The sequence below is a fragment of the Dryobates pubescens genome, chromosome 3, assembly GCF_014839835.1.
Source record: "Dryobates pubescens isolate bDryPub1 chromosome 3, bDryPub1.pri, whole genome shotgun sequence".
In the NCBI taxonomy this organism is placed as follows: domain Eukaryota; kingdom Metazoa; phylum Chordata; class Aves; order Piciformes; family Picidae; genus Dryobates; species Dryobates pubescens.
In genome coordinates, this window is record NC_071614.1 from 2,042,956 (window position 1) to 2,057,297 (window position 14,342).

General features: G+C 46.8%; 1 protein-coding gene across 1 annotated transcript; it reads left to right on the forward strand.

The window, feature by feature from the left end:
* Nucleotides 1-3,664: 3,664 nt before the first annotated feature.
* Nucleotides 3,665-11,285, forward strand: TTPA (alpha tocopherol transfer protein). The gene is made up of 5 exons (XM_054179208.1): nucleotides 3,665-3,878; nucleotides 6,815-6,968; nucleotides 7,619-7,812; nucleotides 8,643-8,753; nucleotides 10,369-11,285. Exons 1-5 carry the CDS (start codon nucleotides 3,684-3,686, stop codon nucleotides 10,546-10,548), a joined length of 834 nt encoding a protein of 277 aa, XP_054035183.1. The 5' UTR covers nucleotides 3,665-3,683; the 3' UTR covers nucleotides 10,549-11,285.
* The last annotated feature ends 3,057 nt before the right edge of the window (nucleotides 11,286-14,342 follow it).

A 14,342-nucleotide genomic window follows, 5' to 3' on the forward strand; every position in this document is an offset into this window, starting at 1 on the left:
ATCATAAAAGACCTTTAAAATCATTGAGTCCAATCATTTTCTAATGCTACCAATGCTGGTGCTAACCCATGTTCCCTTTAGCACCACTTCTCTGCCTCTTTAAACACCTCCAGGGATGGGGATTCAACCACCTCCCTGGAGAGCCTGTTCCAGTGGTTGAGAGCCCAATTATCATTGTTCTTCTGTAAGCTTCATAGCATAAGAGACTCTTTTAAAGCAGTGCCAAAACTCCTATCCTCTACTATTTTAAATACAGCAAGTGAGATTAAGCCTCCTCAAGTGATACAGCAAATCCTATTAGAGTCATTTAGGTTAGACTTTTAATGTTACTTAGGTACCTAATTCTCCTTTTATCTGAGTTGAGATGAGGTACATAAACAAGACTGAAAAGTGGGCAGGACAGGATAAGTAGTTGCAGAGTGCAATCCTGTTCAGCTCAAAGAACCACACCTTGAATGGATATTAGGAAGAAATTCTTTACAGTGAAGCTGGTGAGACACTGGAACAAGTTGCCCAGGGAAGGTGTGGATGCCTCCTCCCTGGAGGTGTTCAGCAACCTGGTCTAGTGGAAGGTCTCTCTGGCAGGGGAGACTTGGAACCATCCTTGGATTCAAACCATTCTGTGACTGAAACAACACACTCTGAGTACTTGGAATGAAAGGTAAAGTAAATCATAACCCAAAGAGAGCACCTACAGAATCACAGAATGCCAGCATGGTGGGGGTTGGAAAGGACTTCTGGAGATCAACCAGTCCAAACCTCCTGCTAAAGGAGAGCACCTACAGCAGCTTGCCCAGGACATGGATTTATAGATTCATAGAATGGTTTGGGTTGGAAGGAACCTTGAAGATCATCTAGGTCCAAGCCCCCAGCATTGCCAGGGACACCTCCCAGACATCCCTGGGCAATCTGTTCCAGTGTCTCACCACCCTCAGCCTAAAGAATTTCTTCCTCATCTCCAGTCAGAATTTGTCCTCCTTAAGCTTCAGTCCATTCCCTCTCACCCTATCACTTCTTCACAAGCAACCTTGGCTTGTGAAGCCCACTCATAGCTGCAATGTGCAGGTGGGTTTGGAATCTCTCCAGAGAAGGAGACTCCACAACCCCTCTGGGCAGCCTGCTCCAGGGCCCAGCACCCTCACAGAACTCCTCATGTTTAGGTGGAACTTCTTGTTTCTATTTTGTGCCCAATGCTCCTTGTCCTATCAGTGGACACCACTGAAAGAAGATGGGCCCCAAGCAAGTCTTCCCTCTCTTTAAACTCATCTGGTATGTTCTCCCAGCCATATAGCAGGGCTGGGTCTATCTAACCCTTTTTGCTTCCATAACATGCCCAGAGTTCAGGGGATGTCTGTAAATCTGCCAGTAAATACACCCTGACTTCTGCAAATGGTTTGGTGCAGATGATTCATTCTCTTGCCACAGCAAGACATCAGGATCAAAGGCTTTCCCCTTCATCACACACTCAGTCCTTGAGTTACCCTGCCAGTTCCTGATCACAAATGCTTTTCATCACCTCTTCACACACCACAGATTGCAGTGTCTTACAAGGCAAGATAAACTCCATCTCATTTAAGTAGAAGCTTGGGCTGTGCTTAGGCTACCCCTTTCCTCTTTAGATTTTATTTTTATACCAAGGTGGTTTTGAAATAATCTATTGAGCTGTAAAGTGAAGCACAAACTCTCTGCCATGTACTTACCATCAGCTGTCTGCTGAGATTGCTGCATTATATCATAGAGTCAGACTTCTAAAGGCTATTGCTAAGCTGCTGAGTCACCAACCCTGCTAGGCACTGTATCATAAGCTTGTAGGTCTAGGACAACAGGAAAAGGTTTGCTAGAGTTATGATCAATGCTATCAGCCCCTGTAAGGTGACAGGAGTGAGGAGGGGTCATGGAGCAATTCAGAATGCAATCAGAAGGACTTCACTGCAACAACCAAAGCTGGGAGTTGCATTGGAAGGCTGCTACCTTCAGCACTGTTCTGCTGTGGTGTCCCTACGGTGTTGATTCAGATAAAGGCAACAGCTACGAAGCACTTTAAAGGTCCTTTCATTGATCCACACCACTCACAGAAAGAACATACAACTACTACTCTATGGCTGCTGCTCAAAAGCCTTTTATGGCCTGAAAAAGAAAGGAGCACAGGAACGTGCACATTTTGCAGTCAAAGATAGCTGCCTACAGAACTCAAGAGGCCACAGAAGCCCTGTTGAAGCACCACGTGGATTTCACATGATGTGAAGCTGCTGCTGTAGGAGTGCAAACTCCAGCTGACTGGGTGCAGCCAGTCTGTCACAGGAACACACCAAAATGCCCCAATTTCGGGTCTTTGTTGTAGGTAGGCGTGGGCCAAGGACACAAAGAAGGCAAAGTTGACAGACATGCTTTATTTAGACAGAGCTTTCAGGCACTTGAGCTCTTTTCCAGATGTAATTCAGCAAAACAAAAACGTTACCTACAAGCCTCATCTTGCATCAGGTCTTAATTGCTCTGGTGAAGGGTCAGGTATCCGACATGTTGGCTCCTCTGTGCAAAGCCTTGATGGTATCACATCACTCAGAGGGAGGAGCTCTCGGTGTTACAAATGCAGTCTCACTTGTGAAGTTTTTAACAGAAATCCTAAATTTACAGGTATTTTTGGAACACACAGTCCCACAGTCATGAGGGAAATGTCTGAGAACACTCATAAAACTAACGCTGGTCAAACACGAAGCCAGAATCACAACCTGAGGGAACTGGGGTTGTTCAGCCTGGAGAAAAGGAGGCTCAGAGATCTGGTTCTCTGCAACTCCCTGAAAGGAGGTTGGAGCCAGGTGGAGGTCAGTCTCTTCTTCCAAGGAACAAGAGGGAATGACCTCAAGTTGCACCAGGGGAGGTTTAGGTTGAACACAAGGGAAAAAATTCTTCCCCCAAAGGGTTGACAGCCCTGGCGTAGGCTGCCCAGAGCAGTGGTGGAGTCCCCATCCCTGGAGGGGTTTCAAAGCTGTGGAGATGGGATGCTGTGGCACATGGGTTAGTGGTCATCTGGCAGGGTTGGATTAAGGGTTGGACTTGATCTGAAAGCTGTTTCTGCCAAAACAGTCCTGTGATTTCTGACTCCTGGTTCTTCACGTTAGTGACTCAAGGGGCAATGGATATTAACTGCAGCACAAGAGGTTCCATCTCAACATGAGAAGGAAATTCTTCACTGTGCGGGTCACAGAGCGCTGGAACAGGCTGCCCAGGGAGGTTGTGGAGTCTCCTTCTCTGGAGACTTTCAAGCCCCATCTGGATGTGTTCCTGTGTGACCTGTGCTGGATTCTATGGTCCTGCTCTGGCAGCGGGGTTGGACCGGATGATCTTCGGAGGTCCCTTCCAACCCCTAACATCCCGTGAGCCTATACTCGGTGCTCCCACCAGCACCCATCTCCTCTTTGCACAGCAGCTGCCAGCTGCAGCTTCTCGCCGTCTAACACCTTTAGCGGGATCAGGTTCCCCTCTCGGAGGGAGGCCGGCCGGGCACTCGCGCTCCTCTCTCCTCCCCTTTTCGCCTCGGGCCTGGGAGGCTGCTGAGGGGTTAACCCCGGCGCGGGGCGGGGGCAGCCCGGCGCGACCCGGTTTGCAAAGGGCCAGGCGGGGCGGCGGGGCCGAGCGCGGCTGTGCCGAGCGCGGCTGTGCCGGGGAGCCGGCCGGCGGTGGGGATGTGGCAGGGGCCGGCGGGCGCGGGGCAGCTCAACGCCCTGCCCGACCACTCGCCGCTGGTGCGCAGCGCCGTGGCCGAGCTGCGGCGGCGGGCGGAGGCTGAGCCCGACCAGCGCTGGCCGCAGCCCCTCGAAGACTCCTTCCTGCTGAGGTTCCTGCGCGCCAGAGATTTCCACCTGGACCTGGCCTGGAGGGTGAGGAGGGACGAGGGGCTCGGGAGCCGCCGGTGGTTTCCTGCGCGGCTGGGGGGCTTCGGGGTTTGAGGGCTGCGTGCTGAGGAGCTGAGGGGCTCCGGCCGTCAGCTAAGGGTGAGGAGGGGGCTCTGGCCTCTTCCTCGCTGTGGACAGTGCGCTGTCAGCCAGCCGGATCCGTCCCGTGGGTGTCCCGGGGCGTCCATGGAGCCTCGCACCCTCCACAAGGGACAGCGCCTCAGGTCCAGGCGAAGCAGAGTTGGGTGGATGATGCCCAGGCATGGGGTGGTGGGTGGGTGGGTTCGGGGATCGAGAAGCAGGAGAGGGCTGGATGGAGGCAGCGCTGTTTGGGTCGAGCAAGGCCAAGCAGGGCGTTACAGGGTGTACCTAATTGCCCGTCAGGCTCTTCCGCTGCGCGGTGGCATGGAAAGGTGCGGTGCTGCGGCTGGCTTTGTGCAGCCTCGATGAGGTAACGCAAAGGTTATGTACAGTAACTGCTACAGGCACAGAGTGCAGAGGTTAAATGTGGTAAGGTGACAGCGCTGACAGGAAACAGGATCCTTTAAAGGACATCCTTGTGCTGACCAGGCTCGGGTTCCTTGTTGAGTAGCGCTACTAGTTCCACTACAGATTTATGAGTGCTCTAACTATGGGTAAAAACTTAATTTCTCATGGAGTTCAGTAATTGACAACACTCCCTTCAGGTTTTGGTAAGTTCTGGTGCTTTCCCTGCCATTTGTGTGGCTCTTTGCCATACAGACATTGTGTACCTGTTCTTAATACCCGAAGGTACAGTTGTTATTGTTTCTATTTCAGAGAAAGATGCACAACAAGTAACCCTTCTGAACAGGAACTGTTTCCAAGTCTTCCCACATAGCATTGCTCAACAGACCTCATCTTACAGTTTCTGACCTCTCAGAAACTCCAAGTTTAGTCAGCATAAGAGAAGATTGTTTGCAAATGGAAATACTGAAGGATCAAGGCAGTTAAAAAATAATGTGAGAAATGGAATGAAGCCCCTAATAGATAGGTTTAAAAAATATACTGTGTTCTTTACCTGGCTCTTGAGATTTGCAGCATAGCTTGAAATCTCTCCTCCTCAGCAGAACTCAAGTCCAGTTAGATTCCATGGGATATTTATGTCTCTTGCTTCTCAAAGGTCATGAGATGGTTTATATCGTAGCTGTGATCCCCAAACCTTGGTTCCAATACACTTCTAAATACCCACTGCTAATTGCATTGCAGTTGATTGTTGTTGACAATCCTGCAGATGGGACAGTGGCCCTTCAGAATTTGGTCCACAAGCTTCTGCACCTTGTGATTGTGATGTGTTGTGTAGGTAGGCATCAAGTTGCTCCAGGAGACGTAGGATGAATATTAGGAACAGCTTCTTCCCCAAAAGGGCTGTCAAGCCCTGGCCCTGGCTGCCCAGGCCAGTGGTGGAGTCCCTATCCCTGGAGGGGTTTCTGAGATGTGTAGATGTGGTGCTGAGCACCATGGTTTCGTGGCGACTTCGTATAACTGCTGCCATGAGAGGTCTTATTCGTTCAAGCATCCTTGTTACTTGGAGTAAATATTTATTAAGCACAGAATTGTAGGTGTTGGAAGTGACCTCTGGAGATCATCTAATCCAGAAAAAATAATCTAATCAAGAGAAAATGAATTTACATACACAAATGCATTGTTTTTCCCAGCAAGCACACGGTTTTCTAAATCTTTTCATTCTAAGTAAAGTACTAAGTTCACTTTTTTGATTTGCAGCACATGAATCTTGGATTAATCAGTAACTTCATAACCTCTGATGTTCAGAATGCTGAACCTATCCCCAGAAGACCTCAGGAAGAATCCTCTTAATTAATGCTGAACTCCAGAAACTGGAGTTTTTCATCCAGCTCTCCCCATTTATCAGTTCATCTTCCATCTACTTTCAGATGCTGAGCAGATGCTAAGTAGGTTACTCAGTTCGCAAACACAGATAATTATACACTGAGATGTTTTCCTTGAGTTGCAAGGACATGAGCCATTTGTTGTACATGATAATAAATGCTCCTGGTTTTCCTGACACTGGGCTGCTTTCCTGTGTCCATACCTGAATACCAATCTCTTTATCCCAGTGCCCTGAACTTGTTTCCATCTTGGGAAATGTAAATACTCATGAAGAAAAAGGGCAGTAACTGCACTGACACGATAGGATTGATTAGGGTATGGAATGAGTGTATCATGTTTTATTCTCATGTTGGTTTTGGCCAGCAGCTCTTCAAAGAGATGGTTAAAATATTTCTGTGCTTGTTAATTATGTTCATTAAGTTGTGGTCCCACAGATCTTTGGAAGAAAAAGGAGAAAATAGAAAGATGCAAATAGTTGTTTTGAGAATGTGTTTGTGTCTTGCTGCTGTTTCAGGCCAAGGACACTGTGTTGACAGTGGTGTCTGGCTGGCACAAAGCAGTTGGGATTGCTCAAGCAGTGCCCTTTGTAGAGTCAGGCACTAAGAGAGAGGTCAACAGGGTGCTCCAGCACCCTCAAAGGGAAGACATTTTTTCTTGTGTTCAAGTAGAACCTCCTGGGTTCTACTTTGTGCCCTTTCTCTTGTCTCTGGGCACCACTGGTAAGACTCTGGCCCCATCCTCAGTAACCCTTTAGCTCTTGCTGAGCATTGCTCAGATCCCCTCTGGGGCTGCTCTTCTGCAGGCTCAACAGCCCCAGGGCTCTCAGCCTTTCCTCCTCACAGAGATGCTCCAGGGCCCTCAGCAGCTTTGTAGCCTCTGCTGGACTCTCTCCAGCAGTTTCTTGTCTCTCTTGAACTGGGAAGCCCAGAACTGGACCCAGTACTCCAAATGTGGCCTCAGCAGGGCAGAGCAGCATTTCTAACTGTGCTCTTCATACAATACCTGATGCTGATCTGATATCCACTTTTCTGTCTTTTTATTATTTTCTCCAGTTACTGAAGAATTATCAGAAGTGGAGAATTGAATGCCCAGAAATAAGTGCAGACTTAAACCCAGCTTCTATTCTTGGTCTTTTGCAAGCTGGCTATCATGGAGTCCTGAGACAGAGGGACCCTCATGGAAGCAAAGTTCTAATCTACAGAATTGGTGAGTGACAAAATGGTTTGGGCCTGTTCTTGCACCTGGCTTTGGCACCGGAGATCCTTGCTTTGTTTGATGCACTCCCAAAGTCTTTGAAAGAAAGATGTCTTTGAATGATCATGTTACCATATTTCTCTGTGCTTGTTTTGGACAGAGAGATTATTTCTGCCCAGTTTCAAAGATTTATTATCAGCTCATCTAGTAGAAAGCTGTGCTCTCATCAGAGAGCTTTCATCTGGGGTTAAGGTTCATTCCATGCAATTCTTTGCTCAGGCCTCAAAAGAACAAGTGAAGTTCACTGGATCTTGGCAGAATTGCTGCACCTGGATTGTTTGGGTTGATGGTCTGTAGTTTCTGCTAGCATGACTGTCCCAGAATTGAGCTGTTGCTCCCAAAACTGGAGGCTACAGCCAGAGGTGGAAGGTGCTACATTAGGTGGCACCTACAGCCATCTACCGTTAGGTGGTAGCAGCTACAAGAAGTGTAAAAGGTGAGTAACAGAGCACACCAAATCACCTCTGCACTGGCAGATGGCTTTAGTCCAGGACCTTTGATGCTGCTGACAGCTTCTGGTTCCTGAGGAGCACAGCAGAAGCAGCAGCAGAGGTGATGGTGGTGTTCTGGTGGTAATGCAGTGTAATGTATTTACTCTTCAGCACAATGGGACCCCAAGTTGTTTACAGCCTACGACGTGTTCCGTGTAAGTCTCATCACATCCGAGCTCATTGTCAAGGAGATTGAGACTCAGCGGAATGGAGTCAAGGCTATCTTTGATCTTCAAGGCTGGAGAATTGCTCATGCATTTCAAATCAGTCCAGCAGTGGCCAAGAAAATTGCTGCTGTGCTCACAGTAAGCATGACACACTGCTTTATGCTGCTTCTTTGCTCTGACTCCCTGTGTTTCATCTCTTCTAAGCTAATTTTCCCCTCCTTAGACCTGACAGCTTATGCAGCTTTAAAGAACAAAATCATCAGCCCATTCAAAAACAGAAGTTGTGCTTGATTCAACTTAAAGTATGTTCTTGTAGAGCAGTAAGTTTTAACCTCTGATGTTTTTGAAGACCAACCCCTTCCAACACAAGAATTTCTCAAGCAGGAGGGTAGATGAAGGCCAATTCTGTAAGGACCTGCGTTCATTCTCCTGTTTCATCTCCCCTCTTCCATTCTTTCCTGCATCAAGTCAGCATTCAAAGCTTTTTTTTCCCCTAAGACTCAGAAGATGAGAAATAGCACATGCTAAGAGAGCCAGGCAATGGCTTCAGTGATTTATGTTTATTTACAATTATCCTTCAAGCTGTGAATTGCCAGGGGAAGCACAGGGCTAGGAGCTTTCAGAGCCTCGCACCCCCGAGGAAAGGCTGAGTACAAGCTTTGTGTACATTGCTTGTGCACAGTTTGGTAAAGGCTTTCTTCTCTGTTTGCTTTTTGTCAGGTTGGTTATTTAGTTGGTTTTTAGCAGTCAGTTCTCATACTGATTTGACTTTTTTTCTTTGCTTCAAATGGGAGGAGGAAGAGGTGATTTTCCTAAGTGTTGGAGCAGTGTAAATGGAGAACGCTCCCGAGCGCAGCAAGGGAGAGGGAGGAATACTCTCAAGCTTTGGACTAGGCTTGTCTTTAACAGCAGAATCTTTTCAATAATGTTTTTCTTTGTTTTGTCATGTGCTGTTTTCTTTTGGACAGGATTCCTTTCCACTGAAAGTCCGAGGTATCCACTTGATCAATGAGCCTTTATTCTTCCACCCGGTTTTCGCTCTAATTAAGCCTTTTCTCACTGAGAAAATAAAGGCACGGGTGAGTGCACACAGATATTTCTTTCTGCACCAAAGCCCTTCCATGACAATCTCCAGCACTTCCCTTAGGACCTGCTATTCCTGAGCACTCAGGAGCATAAATCATTGAGGTGCTGGTGCCACACAAGCCTGCAGAATCTGATTGTGAAGCGTTTGCAGTTATCAGCGGTGTGAGAGTTGCAAGCGGTTGCTGTTATCACCGCTCTGGAGATAAAAACCACTGTGACACACAGAGGTGAAATAATTTGTCTGAGGTCACAAAGCAATTCTTCTGCACAACTAGGAAGAAATCCTGGCTCTGCCAACACTCTGCCTATGAACAACAGTGAGAAATTGTTCTGAACAGTGATATTATGCTCCAGGTTGTGCAGAATTAGAGACAACTTTAAGTTCTAAAAGACCTGCAGAGGCATCAGCATTAAGTTCAAAGTTTCTTTCCAAATAGCTCTGGAGGTGTTTAAAATTGTTTTGCAGTTCTCAATTTGATAACCTTCTTTGTGTTTGGATGCAAAAGTATGTCCAGGGCTCTGGTTTGTTGTAGCATAGGAAAAATGCAGGAGGCTTCAGCTGCCACAAAAGCGAGTGCTGTGATGTGTTAACAGCAGGACTAAGGAACAAAATAAGTAGCCTTGCCTCTTGTTAGCCACATTCTGAAGCCTCCTTGTCTCAGCACAGAATCCTAGAATCACAGAATTGTTTTGGTTGGAAGAGACCAAGACCCTCAAGTCCAACCCTTAACCCAGCAATGCCAGGGCACAACTCAACCATGTTGCTCAGCACCACGTCTACAGGATGTTTGAACACTTCCAGGGATGGTTATTCCACCACTGCCCTGGGCAGCCTGTTCCAGGATTTAACCACACTTTCAGTGAAGAAATTGTTCCTTATGTCCAGCCCAAACCTCCCTTGGTGCAAACTTGAAGCCAGTTCCTCTTGTCCTGCACTTGTTCCTTGGGAGTAGAGAGCCACCCCCACCTTGCTCCAAGCTAAAGGCCAGGGGCCAAACACTGTTCTTGTCCTGGAAATGACTGCAAAGCAAGGTTTTGGTGTCTCTGATGACAAAGCCAAACTCAGGTCTTCCCATGGCTTGCATCACTTCAGCTGTCCATGTACCCTCACCAGTGTCACTAACCCATTCTGCAAAAAGCATGCAGTAAGTTTTGGCTCCAGTGCTGGCAGCTGCCAAAAATGCAGGTCTCAAGTTGTAGTCCAAGCTTCACCAAGCTGAACAAGACAGAGTTTGAGCACCCATGGGTTAGTCACTTGTGTGGTACTTCCTTCTTCATTTAAGGTAGTGAAATACTGGAACAGTATGAGGGTGGTGAGACACTGGAACAGGTTGCCCAGAGAGGTGGTAGAGGCCCTATCCCTGGACAAAATCAAGGTCAAACTTGATGGGGCCCTGAGCAACCTGCTCTAGTTAAAGATGTCCCTGCTGACTGCAGTGGGGGGTTGACCAAGATGACTTTCAAAGGTCTCTTCCAATCCCATGCATTCTATGATTCCATGAGCTTGTTTAGTCAAACCAAGCTGGTGGCTTCAGCTCTTGCAGTGAGTTCCCACTCAGCAGTCTAAGCTTTCATACCCAAGGAAATGCTTCTCCCATTCTCTTGTAGGTGCATATGCATGGAAGTAACTACACACAGACCCTGAGTGAGCACTTCCCAGTCAGCATGCTCCCACAGGAATATGGTGGGGAGGAAGTCTCCATGGAAGAGCTGGCCAAGGAATGGACTGACTTTATAATGGGCTCTGCAGATTATCTGCAGAGCATTTCTCTGGTTGCCCAGAAATAACCTTCTCAGAGTGTTCTGTCAATCCTTGAATATAACCTTGAAACCAATAAGTCTCTGCAGAGCACTGGGTAGTACAGTGACTGCACTTCTATCCTAACTGGAGTCCAGATGAGGAGGTTGATTAATTCCACATATCTGTATTATGGTTTGTAATTAACTTGGGTGCCAAAAATTGTGTTGGCTATCAGAGACTAATACTGCTCCTGTTGAGTCTGTGGAGACAGCTCATCTGTCACTGCAGTCCAGAGCCTTAGCTCTTGTGTCTTGTCATGATAATAGGATGCACAAAAAGCTGAACAGGGTAGACTGGTTTGTACTGGAAGTGTGACTGCAGGGCTAATTCACAAGGAGTGAAAGGAGGCTGCTTTTTGGATTGATTCTCAGGGAAAAAAAAGGCTGTTTGGTGAGTTTGTGGCAAACTGCAAATGATTCAGCAGTAGTGAGCCATTGGTGTTAATCTTCCTGCTGCTTATGCAGCTTCCCTTCTTGTGCTAATTAACAGTATTCTGATAGAGGAAGACTGGGAAAACGCCATGTACTTGTGCTTCAAAGGACAGTATGCATCAGGAGGAGGAGCTGGAAGGAGAGTCAAAACCTTAACATGCTGATTTTCTTCCCAGCAATACTGTCTATGGACAAGCTCTTAAGCAGCTCAGATGATGTTCAACTTTAATTCCTCCTGTAGAGCACTGCAGAGGCTGAGAGCTCTTACACCTTTACAGTATCTGTTCTGGAAGGTGAAGCAGATGATCTGTGGATCTTGTGGATCTGACCTTCAGAAACATCAGCTCTGTGGTTTAAGGGGGCTTGTAGGTGACTGTGGACCGTGGCGTAGGAGATGCTGGGTATCTTCCATTCCATTACTCAGAACATAAAGTCTGTGTCTTTTCTTGGGCACTGGAAGAAATGATTTTTAATTCCTGTTCAGCTCTCTTCTTTATTTCTTCAGAGGTAGTGGAAAAAAATACTGTCTACATTTAGTGCAAACAGATTCTTTAAGGGATGTTATTCAGGTATGAACACTGCATGTGCAGAGGCTCTCACTTTGCATGGCAGTCCCAGCCTGGATTTCCCAGTTTTTAACTATCTCAGCTTTTGGTTCAAATCTCTGTTAGCACACCAGCTGTTAGAGATCACTTAACCCAGTCTGTAACTCTGCTCTGTGCTCCACCAGGGGCTCTTTGCAGAAGCACTGTGTACTTAAGCAATCCTCTCAATGAATCCATAAAATTCTTTGTTTCTCAGGTAGCTGGAAAGCTAACTATAGGTAGTTTGGAACCTTGAGGACATTAGGAAGTATGCTTAGTGGATAGAAATGAGATTATCCTTTTAAACTCAGAAATGGCTTCTTTTAGATTATCATGAGCACTGTGAGAGGCCCAGAAGATGGCTGTGGTTTCTCCTGCTCTGCCAAGTTCAATACCAGGTACAAAATCCTAAGGGCTTTTATTTTTTTCCCTTTGTTATCATTGTTTTCATTAAAATTTTCCTCAAGTGCATTTCTCATTCTTTCAGGGTCACTTTGATCTGGAGCCTAAATTGAAGGCACCACTTTGCAGCTCCATTGTCCTATCTTCATACATCTCAGAATTCATTTTTTCTCACATTAAGCTATTGTGTGATATGAAAGCTCCTTACACAGAGGAGTTCAGTGAAGTGCTAATTCTTCTTTATAAGAAAATAAACCCCAAGTAGTCAGGCATCTGGCAGTTCCTCAAGTTCCAAATAATTTCTGAAGTTGAAATGAAGTTCCTGATTTTTTGTTTTACCCCCCTGAAGTCTTAGTTTCCCCCCTCTGCAGTTTTAATCCTTGACTGTCAAGTGCAGGAAGGCATGAGCTGCATGCCAGTGAACAGGAAAGTTCAAGAGTTCTCCTATGAATCCAATCTAATCCTTGGCTGGGTTTGGTAGCAGAGATTTTGTTTGACAGCATGCAGAGATGCTGTTGTTTGAAATCCTCAGTTGAACTACACCACCTCTATGGATTTAGAGCCCTAAATGCCTTCAAAATACCCTGACTGTGTTATTAAATGGTAACCTGTACACCTAACAACAGTCAGAGCACTGAGTGCAGTTAGTTTTCCATGAACTGTTAATGTCTGAACATTAAAAAGTAATTATGTGGAAGGCAGGAACTCCATGGAAGGGACAATTGTGGTTGCTGCTAATAGGGACAGAAGATAATTAGGACATTTGCATAATGAGTGGAAGAAGCATTGGTAGGAGGAGTGGTGGCGTGGCAGCACTGAGCTGCAGAGTCAACAAACCAAACATTTCTTAGTGCATTTAAGAGCATCAGGAGTGCCTCAAAGTTGCTGTTAAGTGATGATGCAAAGAGGATTTACTACTGACAATGAGCACAACAATAATGCACAATGGTTTTTAAATTTTTTATGTAGTAAATTGGTACATTAATAAAACATTTTCTACTTGAACTAGCCTTGTTTGTATCCTTTTTTTCAGTGCTAGAAGTGGAATTTTCTGCCAATAAACATTTTCTCCCTGAATTAGCCTCATTTGTATTTCTTTCAGTGCTAGAAGTGGAATTTTCTTGCAGCAGTGAGAAGGTGTAGTCCAAAAAAAGAATCATTTACCGAGTGTGCAAAGCCAGGCACCACAGAATCAAGATAATGTGCTTGATTTGAGCTTTGCAGTAGCAGGTGCTGCAGGTGCTGGGTGATACATCATAAATTCATCCCTGTTAGCTTAAGTATATACAGTACAAATAAGAAAGAAACTGCATAGGATGGGTTACAGGATTTTGCATTACATAAAACCTTTGTACACGTGCTCCACCATTTACCTCATTCATTGCACTATTGCCTAATTCATTACAGTAAGGTGGCCCCAAATTTAAATTTTCCTCCTAGAGTTAGGCTTTTTACTATCTAAATGGCCACAGGTTATGTAGGGGACACCTCTTCTTTTGACCCGTGCCAAAATCTGCCTCTGTTTTATGTGAAGAAGACATAATGAGGCGGTGCCTGCGAAGCTGACAGGGTTTTGTTCCGTGTAGGTACTGCTCTTAATGGCTGTGGTTTGTTCTGTTTGAACCTTCGAGGTCATAGAATCAATAAGGTTGGAAAAGACCTGAGAGATCATCAAGTCCAACCTGTCACCCAGCACCTCATGACAGCTAAAGCACGGCTCCAAGTGCCACATCCAAGCCTTTCTTGGACACCTCCAGGGATGGTGACTCCACCACCTCCCTCGGCAGCACATTCTAATGGCAAATTACTCTCTCTGGGAAGAACTTTCTCCTCACCTCCAGCCTAAACATGCCCTGGCACAGCTTGAGACTGTGTCCTCTTGTTCTGGTGCTGGCTGCTTGGGAGAAGAGACCAACCCCCACCTGGCTACAACCTCCCTTCAGGTAGCTATAGACAGCAATAAGGTTTACCCTGAGCCTCCTCTTCTCCAGGCTAAGCATCCCCAGCTCCCCCAGCCTCTCCTCATAGGGCTTGTGCCTAGGTCATTCGGCCGTTAGTCTTAGTGGCCTTCAGTGCTGTTAGCCTGCTTTCAGACTAGTACATAATAGGAGTTAAAAACATCTCTCCGACGTTAAACGTCCTCAGCAGGACGGAGCCCATTCCCTCCCCGCGGGTACAAGCCGCAGGCAGCCTCGGCCGCCGATTCCCAGCGTGCCCCGCGGCGCGGGCGGGCCGTGCGCCGCGCGACGTACAGTGACGTTGAGTGGCGTGGGGCCGGGAACCGGAGGATTGTCAGGGCTGGAAGGGACCCCAAGGATCAGCCAGTGCCAACCCCCCTGCCACGGGCAGGGACACCACGCTACA